At 45.5% G+C, this 11,869-nt stretch overlaps 3 protein-coding genes across 3 annotated transcripts; 2 read left to right on the top strand and 1 right to left on the bottom strand.

Moving 5' to 3' along the window:
- Positions 1-3,291: 3,291 nt before the first annotated feature.
- On the top strand, positions 3,292-5,706 carry CCR75_009471 (uncharacterized protein; the record flags this gene model as incomplete). Its single annotated transcript, XM_067967510.1, has 1 exon — positions 3,292-5,706. One exon carries the CDS (start codon positions 3,292-3,294, stop codon positions 5,704-5,706), a length of 2,415 nt encoding a protein of 804 aa, XP_067820104.1.
- Positions 3,860-6,574, bottom strand: CCR75_009470 (uncharacterized protein). Its single transcript, XM_067967509.1, has 4 exons — positions 6,331-6,574; positions 6,129-6,261; positions 5,953-6,030; positions 3,860-5,870 (listed from the first exon to the last, which is right to left on the bottom strand). The coding sequence occupies exons 1-4, from the start codon at positions 6,514-6,516 to the stop codon at positions 5,797-5,799; spliced, it is 471 nt and encodes a 156-aa protein (XP_067820105.1). The 5' UTR covers positions 6,517-6,574; the 3' UTR covers positions 3,860-5,796.
- Positions 6,575-6,620: 46 nt separating this feature from the next.
- CCR75_009469 (uncharacterized protein) lies at positions 6,621-11,866 on the top strand (the record flags this gene model as incomplete). The annotated part of the gene is made up of 3 exons (XM_067967508.1): positions 6,621-10,150; positions 10,218-10,841; positions 10,908-11,866. 3 exons carry the CDS (start codon positions 6,621-6,623, stop codon positions 11,095-11,097), a joined length of 4,344 nt encoding a protein of 1,447 aa, XP_067820401.1. The 3' UTR covers positions 11,098-11,866.
- Between the last annotated feature and the right edge of the window lie 3 nt (positions 11,867-11,869).

Below are 11,869 nucleotides of genomic sequence, written 5' to 3'. Positions count from 1 at the left end.
AAAAGACAAAACAAATGAGTTAGCAGAAGAGTTTCTGCTAACTCGAGAATCAATAATCCGTTTCGTTCAGGATTCCATTGCTAACGCAGTGGACCGACAGAAACGGAATGCAGACAAACATGGAAGAGCAAATGTTCATTCATTTAAAGTTAATGATCTAGTGCTACTCTCTCCGGTAAACTTACCTAAGCGATTAGTCACTAATGTGGGTAGCAGTAAACTACTACCCAAGTTCATTGGTCCTTACCGTGTACTGCATCGCAGAGGCAATGCGTACACAATAGAATTGCCACGTAGGATGCGAACGCATCCTACGTTTAACATTGGTCGGCTCCGCCCGTACCATCAGTACACGGCTCCGAGGACGGATTTGACCATCCTTTTCAAGAATCCCCAAAATATTCTTGTGATCGCGAACCAGGTTCTCATGTTGAACCTGAAGTTTCTCATGCGAAATCCGAATATCCTCGAAGCTACGATGAGCTGACGACAGCTCATCGCGAACAGCATGATATTTCCGTTCGTACTCCAACATGGAGTACGCACTCTTCGAACGGTCTTCCAACCGCTTGATATGGTGAGCCTGCACCGTCTGCTCCAACAAGCGACGCTTGCCGCGCTCGTGGTCAAGTCCCTCCTCCAAATCATGGAGGAAGTGATCGATTTTGTCGATCCTCGACATTAGATGCGACATACGGTTCGGATCTAATTTTCACTCCTCAACCACAACCATTGGTGGATTCCCACGGTGGTCAGCGTTTCCTTGTGGAACGTATCCAGAACCACCGTGATGTGAAGGGGCAGCGAACGAGTTATCTTGTTCGCTGGCGTGGTTATCCACCTTTACATGACAGCTGGGAGCCTCGTTCCCAGCTGGTTGCTGACGTTGAGGGCCTCGTCCGTCAGTATGACGAGACCCATCCGATGGTTCAAAAGGCCCATCGGAAAACACGCGACCCTGGCGCTTGTAAATCGATTGCAATACGTCAATCGCGTCACGCATCTCAATAGAGATGCGATCCCTTCCCCAGGGCGAAGAAAGGGAATAGACATCCCCTTTTACCCTCTTCGAGTTGTCTACACAACACGGACAGGGATCACCCCACGTGAGGCATGGAAGCCCAGCCTCACGTGACAACCGTTGCAATTTGTCTTTTGCACCGGTTGGAGTTCGTTTCTCAAATTTAACGCGATTCGCGTTAAGTTTTTGAAGCCAGGCTTCGCGTCCAATGTCTTTGACTTGCGAATGAACGCGCTCCAGGCTTGCATAAGCGAGACTTTGTCTCGATTATTGTTGTCACTAAACTATCGATGCTTAAGAAAAGCATCGAGATAAAAATCTTCCTCAGCGCGAAAGTTCTTCGCGCTGGGATCAAGGCCATGTAGCTTTGTCGCAATAAATAAAGGATATTTATTGTGAGGAGTAGTTTCTCCAGACAAGCGATTGATTAGTCGTTCTGGCAAAAGCCACGGCTTCTTTTCAGGGGCGAGATGATATATTTTATTGTCTTCACTCCCCTGAGTGGTACCCACTGAAGCAGGGGTACCACAAGACCTTTTCTTACGACGGCTTACGCCATCGTCATCACCTTGCACAAAAACAGGTGCAGTTGACCGTACGGGAGACGGAACGGGCGATGAGGGATCATCCTCATCGTCGGAACCCAATAGACTATTTACTCGTCTATCAGAATGAGCCCTCTCATTCGAAGGCTCATAGTCAGCCGCCTGACGTCTATCAGGCGACTGATCCATTCTCCCCGAGTCAGCCATTTCGTCCGACTCGCATTCGTAGTCGACCTCCAAAGAGGGGTCTTATTCACGTGGTGAATCACCACGTGCACTCTCAACATCTAGTGTTGTGCGAGTGAAAGATACTACGGCAGACGTCCCGTCTGCCGCGAGAGATAACAGTGCGTCAGCCGCGGCTGCACGAACCGCAGCCGAAGGCGCAGCACTATCGACACCCCGCATGAGTTGATTCTTCATGCGATGGAATTTGAAAATGATGGTTCTGACCAATCAACATCATTTTTAAAATTAAGTGGTCACATAGTGATCACTCCATCCAATGACAGTCAGAGTGATTGTCGTTTAAGGGAGGGGTGATGTAACGGGGTGTATAGTTACATGAAATTAACACTTAAAGGTTGTAAATTAATATATTATCTAAAAGGCAGATAATAATTGGAGGATATTACTTATATAGTAATGTTCATAATTCTTATCCATAAGTAGGTATAGACCATTATATCTTTTTATTCCGCAGACTAATTAGCTGTAGAGATAAACAAAGAGAGATACAGATAAGATAAAGATAAGAACTCAATTACATGTCTAGTATTAGATTATAATTAAGTTAGCATTTACAAGATAAAAAGAGAGACACTTAATTATATTAGTACATTTTTCATTTTGCCTCTTTAAGCTAGTTACCTTAAAGAGAAGTCTTCCTCTGCACGTACTAGTGTACGTGAAATAACGTAAGGCACCACTCGCAACTGAAGCAGTGCGAAGTGGACTTGTACTGAAGCAATACAAGTCGTAGTGCTCCGTTACAAGAGCGGTTTATTTAAATTTGAAATTAATACATATCTTAAAAATAGTTGTGAGGATATTAATTTTAGCTGTGGGGATATCAATACCCATAAACAAATATAAACCGGTTCTTTATTGGACTTTAACGATCCAAACTGCATTCCGAGAATATTGTCGGCTTTCAAAGTAGGGGTAGGACAAAGTTGAGCTTGGCTCTAACTTGTCATAAGTTTTTTTCCTTACTTTAATTATAAAGCGGCTTATATGTTTCCAATTACCTAATTTACCTTTTGCCTGTTTCAAATAAACGATTATGGATTTTGACATAATTTATAAAAGAATTTGCTCAATACGCCAAGGCCGAATGACAATGGCAAATTTCGCTTGATATTAATATTTGCTAATGACACTCCGCACGATTGCAAGACCTATTAGTTTGCCAGTCAGACGATTGACGAGAATAGGATCCGTTGATGGTCCACCTTGGAAATGAAAGTTTAATCGTCACATCGAGGACTCGATAGCTTAATTTAATTCCTCTTTAGGGCCCCCTCAATGGTCAAAATCCTACACTCAACCCCTTTCTACACGACAAATCTTGACCGCCTTTCACTCGACAGTGCGCTATGCCCGTGAACGTTTTTGCCAAGGCCTATCGAGGGCCTTGAGACGCAACATTCATTCATTTAGCCGATTGAAAGTACGTCGGTAAGAAACCGCAGCGCTTACTGTGACGCAGCAGAGCGACGGGTGATGGTGGCGTCTGTCCCCGACTCGTCGCAGAACGCGCTGACGGCCCGAGCGAGCGTAGTCCGCGCCATCGATAGCACCAATTTGTTAGGCCGCCAGCTTCTATCCAGCGCCAGTAACAGCACAAACGAAGGCTTTGTGCAGCTAGAAAATGAATTTATTGGTGTTGTTGCCATCTCGACGAGCGTGAATGTTCTATCACTGTTGGGTTTTGCCTTTATTCTCATCACGTATCTGCTTTTCCCGCCAGTGCGCAAGCAACACTCGTCGCTACTGGTGTGGGTCGCGCTTATGGGTATGCTCTTCCATTGCACTGTGCTTGCTCAAATATCAACGACTATTGGCGCTTGCTGCACAACGGCTCCCTTAATACAGCTGGCGCTACTAGCACACGAGCTCTATTTTTTTGCGCTCGCATTTCACTTTTATTTTACCACCAAGAGCCCTTTCCGGTCGTCAAGATGGCTTAATTTAATTTATCACGTTGTGGTCTGGACAATTAGCATAGTAGTCACAGTTGTTGGTTGGCAGCTGGCATCTGGTAGAGTCAGTTCTTACGGCTACTGCTGGTACGCGACTGAGGACGACGGCGACAACAATGGCAACGGCGAGTTTATTTTGCTTGAGATCTTTTTCATACCTGTTTGTGCTGGATACTGTGTGAGTATTGGCTGTTACATTCTTGCTACCAAACGTATTCGACTGACCATGGGCACGAAAACTCGCACGAATTTGGACTCAATGCGCAGCTTTCTATTTTGCAGCTTCTCTCTTTGGATATTCGTGACAATTCCGTTTATGTTACGGCATCGCAATACTGTCACTTTAAATTCATCTTGGGAAAAAGCTCTTCGTTTTGTAGGACGCTTAGCGATCGCATTTTTGGGCACAGGCAGCGCAATACTTTGGATGAAATCCGTCAGCATTCTCAGGACATTTAGGTTATGGCGACAGCAGAATTGGGATGACTACTTCAAGGTGTACGATGCCTCGTGGGTACTACGTCGTGAGATTTTGTATTTTGCTACTAAGGGCATCCAGCTAGGAGCGAGCAACGCAAAAGGTACTTTAGAGAACGAGCACACGAACCCAAATGTCGAGTCAATTTTCTCGTTCACGCAACGATCCGGAATTTTTCCGTGGCAGCTACGGCTTGGTGCTGTCTCACAAAGCCCCAATGTTTTATCATTTGATCTAGACGGTACTACATCTGGCCAAAAGGCAATCTTTCGTGATTTCGAGCCTGAGATCTTTCACGAAATTCGACGAATGGCCGGCATTTCTCGCGAGAGCTATGTACAATCGTTTATGGGTAGTACGCGTGAACGTTTTAGTGAAGGCAAGAGCGGTTCCTTTCTCTATTATACAGGTGACCAGACTTTTATACTTAAGACATGCACACCAGCTGAGCAGAAATATCTTTTGTACATCCTTCCACAATATATGGCACACCTCCGTCGCAACCCGAACAGTTATCTCTGTCGTTATGTCGGTTGTCACGAGCTGGTAACAGATCACCACTCAGTCTTGTTCATTGTACTGACGAACATTTTGAACAATCCAAGCGTAAATATAGACGAATTATATGACCTAAAAGGCGCTTGGGTTGGTCGTCACCGCGGTGACTCACCCTGCGGAACTCAGCGGGTGTGCAAATTTTGTGGCCATGATTTTGTCGTGGGAATGTCGGAGGAGGCGTGTTCTCAGAATCCAAATGTAGGATTTGGCCACACGGAATTTGTTGTTGGGAAAGATCTTAATTGGTCTTGTCGCCGCCTTGGCCTTTCTACTGACGTTGCTGACCAGCTAGGAAGTCAGTTGTACGCTGACACGGAGTTCTTGCAGCGCATTAATTCAATGGACTACAGTTTGGTAATTGGCTTAAGTCGCCAAAAGCTATTTTCTACATCCAGTGGAGGTGAAACGGTGCTTTCACGGAGCGGCGGCCCACTAGTCAAAAGCAACTTTGTAGTTGGTGGCAGTAGCAGTGACGAGGTAGGTTATATGGAGTCCATCAGCCCTTATGGTGCATCACTTTTAGGAATAAGACCAGCTCGTGGGACTACATTGACATTCTCTGCAGATGCGTGTGTCGTTAACATGGGCATTATTGATATTCTTACCCCATGGTCTATAAAGAAAAGCTTTGAACGATGGGTGCGCGTGCGACTACAGTGTCGCGATGCGAAGGGAATATCATGCATGAAGCCTATACCTTACGCAGACCGCTTTCGTCGTAACGTAATTGATACAGTCATCTTCGGTCGCCATTTGGGTTCCAAGAGACGTCAGATGAATAAACAGCCAGGGGAGTCGATTATGGTAGACTTTACCAGCATGTCGATGGATGTAAATTTTTCTATGGATCTTGCAAATCTATCAGTGGATACTACATCAAATATCTCCATGGAGATATAGAATGGTATGCTTTATGATAATTCCTTCAACACTCGTACATGCAGCGAAAAGATGCCACTGCCACTATTTTTAACCCATGATTGGATAAGACTACTGGAGACTCACGCAGAAGACCGTGAGCACGCAGGTCATAGTAGCGTTTTCCCATCGAATCGACACGTTTCCTGGAAATCCAAAGGAATAAAATGTAAATTTGTGTGATTAAAAACATCATTTATAAAATTTATGTCGACATTGAGCACTGACCGTCGCGTTCAGCGTCCCAGAAGCACGACGAGTTCGTGTGGTAGCCGGCATTTCTTTTCTGTAGAATCGTACAATTGACTGTCGGAGCATTCAACACACCATCACTTGTTAGCTTGCGCACGATTAAGAACTGCGTAATAATATTTAACAACTATCCAAGCTTGCTTGACACAGACCAATATATTTAAATCCAGCTGAGCCGTTGGCGACGCCTTTGAGTTCCTTCAGACACTGTGACGAGATCTCATTCGTCCATTGGTGCACATCCGACGCATGATAATTGTGTCCAGCCAGAACTTTATCGGGCACCTACATGCAAATTCATGTAGCTTAATTTTTCTAGTCTTCCTACTTAGCCATCAATGGCGCCTTTCAGACCTCCTGCGTGATAGTTTTGACCTCGCTCTGAATCTTGCGAAATTCGTACTGCAAGCAATACCCAATGAGTTGTTGTGCCTTCTCACAAACAAATCGCCTTCCGTATGTATAACGCCATTTGTGGCCACGCACCGCGGCATTTTCCATAATTATCTTCCGGCGCTTTGAAGGGCGATTGCAACTCATAAACAACTTTAGCTTACACGCTTAGGTTCGCACTGATTTATAAAGTTCGATTTGTTTTCTGCAAGTATTGCGACGCTCTTAATTACCCTGAAACATATTAAGTAATGGCAGTGACGTCGCAGTCGCATGCGTTCGCTTCGTTACAAATTCCGACACCACACAATGGGTGCTTGTCTTTTGATATGAATCAGAACCTTCAATGTGGACGCGCTGGTGGACTACGATTTGCGCGAAACGTGGAAAAGCAAAAGGCAAAAAAGGATAAACCCAAACCCGTAGATATTTTGCCATGGCGCATGCGCGAACGCATGAAGACAATGGACGTGGCACTTGTTTTGTGCTTAAATATTGGCACAGATCCTCCCGACGTGGAAAAATCCACTCCCTGTGCTCGTAAAGAGTGTTGGGTGGATCCGTTTTCCATGCCGGCCAAAAAAGCAATCGAGACGATTGGAAACACGCTACAGTCTCAGTACGAACGCTGGCAACCGCGAGCTCGCTATAAACAGACGCTGGATCCGACAGTAGAAAAGATTCGCGAGCTATGTGCAAATCGACGAAGGCTAGCTAAGCACGATCGCGTGCTGTTCCACTACAATGGCCATGGCGTTCCTCGGCCGACACAAAATGGAGAGGTCTGGGTTTTTAACAAAAGTTACACGCAATATATACCGCTGCTAGTTTATGACTTGCAGTCATGGATGGGGACGCCTTCTATTTATGTGTTTGACTGCTCCGCAGCAGGTGTACTGCTGAGTCACTTCATGTCACCTCCAACTAAAACAACTCAAACGCACGGGCGAAATGAAAGCCTGTCGCCTAATGAAGCCATCGTGTTGGCGGCGTGTGAGGCAGACGAACTTCTACCGATGAATCCAGAATTATGTGCCGATGTGTTTACATCTTGCCTGACGACACCGATCACCGTCGCGCTGCGGTGGTTCATTTCGCAGAATGAGCTTTCAATGGGGCATTTGGATGCCAGTTTTATTGAACGGATTCCTGGAAAGCTCACCGACAGAAAGACCCCATTAGGGGAGCTCAATTGGATATTTACAGCAATTACGGACACAATTGCATGGAACATGTTGCCCCGTAAATTGTTTCAGAAGCTTTTTCGACAGGATTTACTTGTCGCGTCGCTTTTCCGTAATTTCTTACTAGCGGAACGAATTATGAAGTCAGAAGGTTGTTCTCCGTGCTCTCTGCCAGTTTTACCACCAACACATCACCACTCGCTATGGCGTTCATGGGATTTGGCGGCAGAAGTATGCTTGCATCAGCTATACAAATGTACTTACCCATACCCAAATGTTGACATGACCTTTCAGCCTTCGCGATTCTTTGCAGAGCAGCTTACAGCATTCGAGGTATGGTTGCGATTCGGGTCTTCAGATAGTCCGCCGCCGCAACAATTGCCCATGGTACTACAGGTGCTTTTAAGCCAAGTTCATCGTCTTCGTGCCCTCGTGCTGCTGAAAAAGTTTCTTGACTTTGGACCTTGGGCAGTTAATCTTGCACTTTCGGTGGGCATTTTTCCGTATGTACTTAAGCTCCTCCAATCTCCAGCTAGTGAGCTCCGTCAAGTGCTCGTATTCATCTGGGCGAAAATTTTGGCTTTGGATTCAAGCTGCCAAGTGGACCTCGTGAAGGACGATGGCCATTCTTATTTCATAACACACCTTGCTGCAGGGCTTCACAACAGCGAAGGAAATCAGAATGTCTACAGTGCCTCGACTAGTATGATGCCGTCGGATCAGAAAGCCATGGCCGCATTTATTATCTCAGTGATCTGCAACAACTACCTTCCTGGTCAGAAAAGCTGCTTGCCACAGTACGTACATAAAATTTGCATCAATTTGCTTCAAGATCCCAATGAAGAAGTGCGCAAATGGATTTGTTTGTGCATGGCCAAATTATGGGAAAATTTTGAAGACGCAAAGCGCATTGTGATTGAAGATAAGGTGCCTCAGATCCTTGGTACTAAATTCAGTGATAATTGTCCAGAAGTTCGTGCAGCTGCTGCCTATGCGCTTGGAACTTTAGTTGGCTTCCAGTGTGAATTTAATGCCGGCGGTAAGCATGATGATACTAGCCGCCTTAAAAAAATTATTCATCAAAGGGCACACAGTGATATTCTAGTGGCCTTGGAATTGTTGCGAGGATGCCAAGATGGATCTCCGTTAGTACGTCGGGAATGTGTACTGGCTTTAGCAAACGTTATCCTGCATAGTTACCACCAGTCACGGTTTGAATTTATTGCTAAGCACTTTAAAAATCAACCAGCAAAAGCCCCATCGATCAAAGTGGAAGACAAAGCCGCGGTGATTGCACTGAGCAGTAAACAAATGAGCTTGCATTGCATTTCCAATGTTTTTGTGGACGAAGTGCTATCAAATGAGATTGGTGTGGATGCTGAAATTTATGCTCAAATCTGGCACGTGCTCAAAGATATGCAATCCAGAGACCCGTTTCCCCGTGTGGTGAACGCTGTGAAAGCGATTGTCAGCTTCGTAAATGCGAGTATTTTAGAAGTTGAGCAAGATGAAATTCGAGAAAACAGTCATACAGGTAGTGTGCTAGCATCTCCTCCGCGCAATGCGAATCCTGAAAATTTAATTAGTACGCATACGAATAGAAGTGTTGCTAGAGCATCTCAAGTTTGCCGAGAAGGCACCGTGTCTAATTCGACTCCAACTGGTGATTTTCAGCAAAGTGGGCTGCTCGGCGTCTCATCAGATAGATTATCTCGAATGTCGGCAGCTTCTGAACAGAATACCTCTACTAAACAACGAGATGCGCACGTACAGCCATCTGCGCCTATTTCAAAAGGACTCCGTTCAGCTCTATCGGTAGGCAACTTTCAGCAGTACCAAAACAAATTTCAGCAAGGTGCTGATGCAACTTTGGGCCCTGATGACGGTCAAGCGGTGCCATTTCCTGCTGTAAGTATCGGTAGTAGCTTGTGTCGAGGGCAATATCGTGGACAACTTCTTTCTCCAACATCAGGAGGATCCAGAGCGCCAAAAATCGGTACCTCAAATAACGAAAACAAAGCGTGTGACTCTCTAGCACAAGAGACTTCTTCGCTCTTTAGTTATAGTCGTCATACACTTTTCCCTTTACCCCTGGTGTCAACTTTCTACGAACGACAAAAAGCACACTTTAACGATCCGTTTTTAGATCCTGTGCTGGAAGACGAGGATCCATTAAGTGAGAAGGGCGCTGAGAGATGGGAATGTAACTCGCGCTATAATCGCATTCGAGTTGCAGCTATGAAGCTCGCGCCAGGATTCGCCTTACCTCGAAGTGCCACTTTAGACCCTGCGGCACCTAATACGACTGAAGATTTGCGATATCTTAGCTCACATGATCCTGCCTCTTACTTGCCCATAGAATATGACGTAGCGCGCCGTGTGTCGACGCTAGGTTATCACGAAGAAGTCAAGGAGTTTACGTTAAACCTCCGTCAACGCGCAGTGCTAAACAACGATGCAGAAATGACTTCACTGTTGCTTTTTCACCCATATGAGACGATGCTGCTTGTAGCTGACGAGAAAGATCAAATCTCACTTTACAGCTTTGAGGAAACGGAGTCGAAGGTATTAAGTTTTGCAAACAAAAACCCACCTGGGTAAGGATGTCATTGCGATCTTTCAAAAATAACATTTGATTTCGGGCTAAGCTTATTTATATGACAGCTCCAGACTAACGTCATTGAATTGGATCAATAAAAATGAGAAGAGCCTTCTGACTTGTGGCTCTGACGACGGTGTGATTAAGATTTACTATGGCTTGCACAGCCCCCACCCAACAAACCATAATCCAGCATTGTTATCGGCTTTCGTCGCGGTGCCTGATCTGGTGCCAGGAACGCGTGGATCGGGTCTCGTAATGAATTGGCAGCAAGACGCTGGTGCAATGTATGCTGGCGGGAATTCCAGCATGCTCCGTGGGTGGGACTTACGACAAGAAAAGTGCACTGTTGCGCTTTCTACTCAAACTGACTCTTGTATAACTAGCATGGCGAGCGACAAATGTTTTCCAGAAATACTGGTGGCTGGGTTTGGTGATGGCACTTTAAGAGTATTTGACTCGCGTAACAAGCAAGACTACGCAGTCAAAATTACTATGAAAGAGCACTCATCTTGGGTCGTGCAAACCCATATGTATGCTGGCCGAAATGAACTTCTCACAGGGTCCGTCACCGGCGAGTTAAAATTTTGGGATATGCGGTTTCCGAAGAATAGTATTAAGACTTTGGAGGCACATCGATCACCAATGACAGCCCTGGCCGTCCACGACTATGCACCAATATTCGCAAGGTAAATATAAGTGCGTGCCTTGCTAATAAAAATACATGCTGTTTTGCTGATTATTGTTGCATGCAGCGGCTCGCATAACCAGTTCATTAAAGTGTTTCGAAGCGACGGCGAGCAGTTAGCACTTATTCGCTATCACGAAGGATTCCTTGGCGAACGAATTGGCCCCGTTACATGCTTAGCATTCCATCCGCATCGACTTTTTTTGGCTGCAGGTGCTACCGACTCTGTTGTTGCCGTTTACTCGAGCGACAAATAGTCGCTGACTTCTTGTACAAGTATTCAAAAGAAGTCGGACGGCTTTTCGGAGACAATATAGTCTTTATCAAACAACAATCGGGACTTAAATTATAGGGCTTATAAGTGACACCTGCACTGACGAAGTCAACGATTCTTCACATGCGTCGCTATTCACGTGAAACTCCAAAAGAAATTCCGGTAGAAAGCGACTGTGGATGCAAAACGTATTCTGTCGGTGTGGGTTCAAATCGGCATAAGGTCAGATAAATTCAAGTGTGCGTGGGAGCCGTAGTAGTGAAGCTTAACGTGCTGCATGAGAATGTTGCTGTCGATCGACTTGATCACGAAAAAGAGAATTGCGAGATATAGTAAATGCACTGCAAATCGTGACCAAGGTAATTGTCAAAAATGTAAAACAGGCAATATACATTTAAATGAGGGAATTGTTGCGGACACACCCAATTTATGCTACAGACACACCTTTAAAATATAGCACATATATTTACACCGCCTACCAAAGAAGAGGTACAGTATCTAGTTGCAATCTTTGTCAGCACACGTTCTTTCGCAGGCAGCTAACAACCCAGGAAAGCGTAGCGTACTGTAGGCAGACGCTACTTAAAGCTGCCAAGCACTACTAGCACACACCTTTTGAGCACAGTGAGGAAGCGATGAAGCGTCTTCTTTACGTTGTAGACGGGCACGTCGCAATGCGGCCACGCTCTACTTAGCACACACCCTAGCACAGCGAGGAAGCGGTTTGCACCTGCTTCTCTTGCGTGCAGTGAGGT

Source organism: Bremia lactucae, linkage group LG1 (assembly GCF_004359215.1).
Source record: "Bremia lactucae strain SF5 linkage group LG1, whole genome shotgun sequence".
Lineage (NCBI taxonomy): Eukaryota > Oomycota > Peronosporomycetes > Peronosporales > Peronosporaceae > Bremia > Bremia lactucae.
The sequence above is the reverse complement of the archived record's forward strand: the minus strand, read 5'-3'. Positions and strand labels throughout refer to the sequence as shown.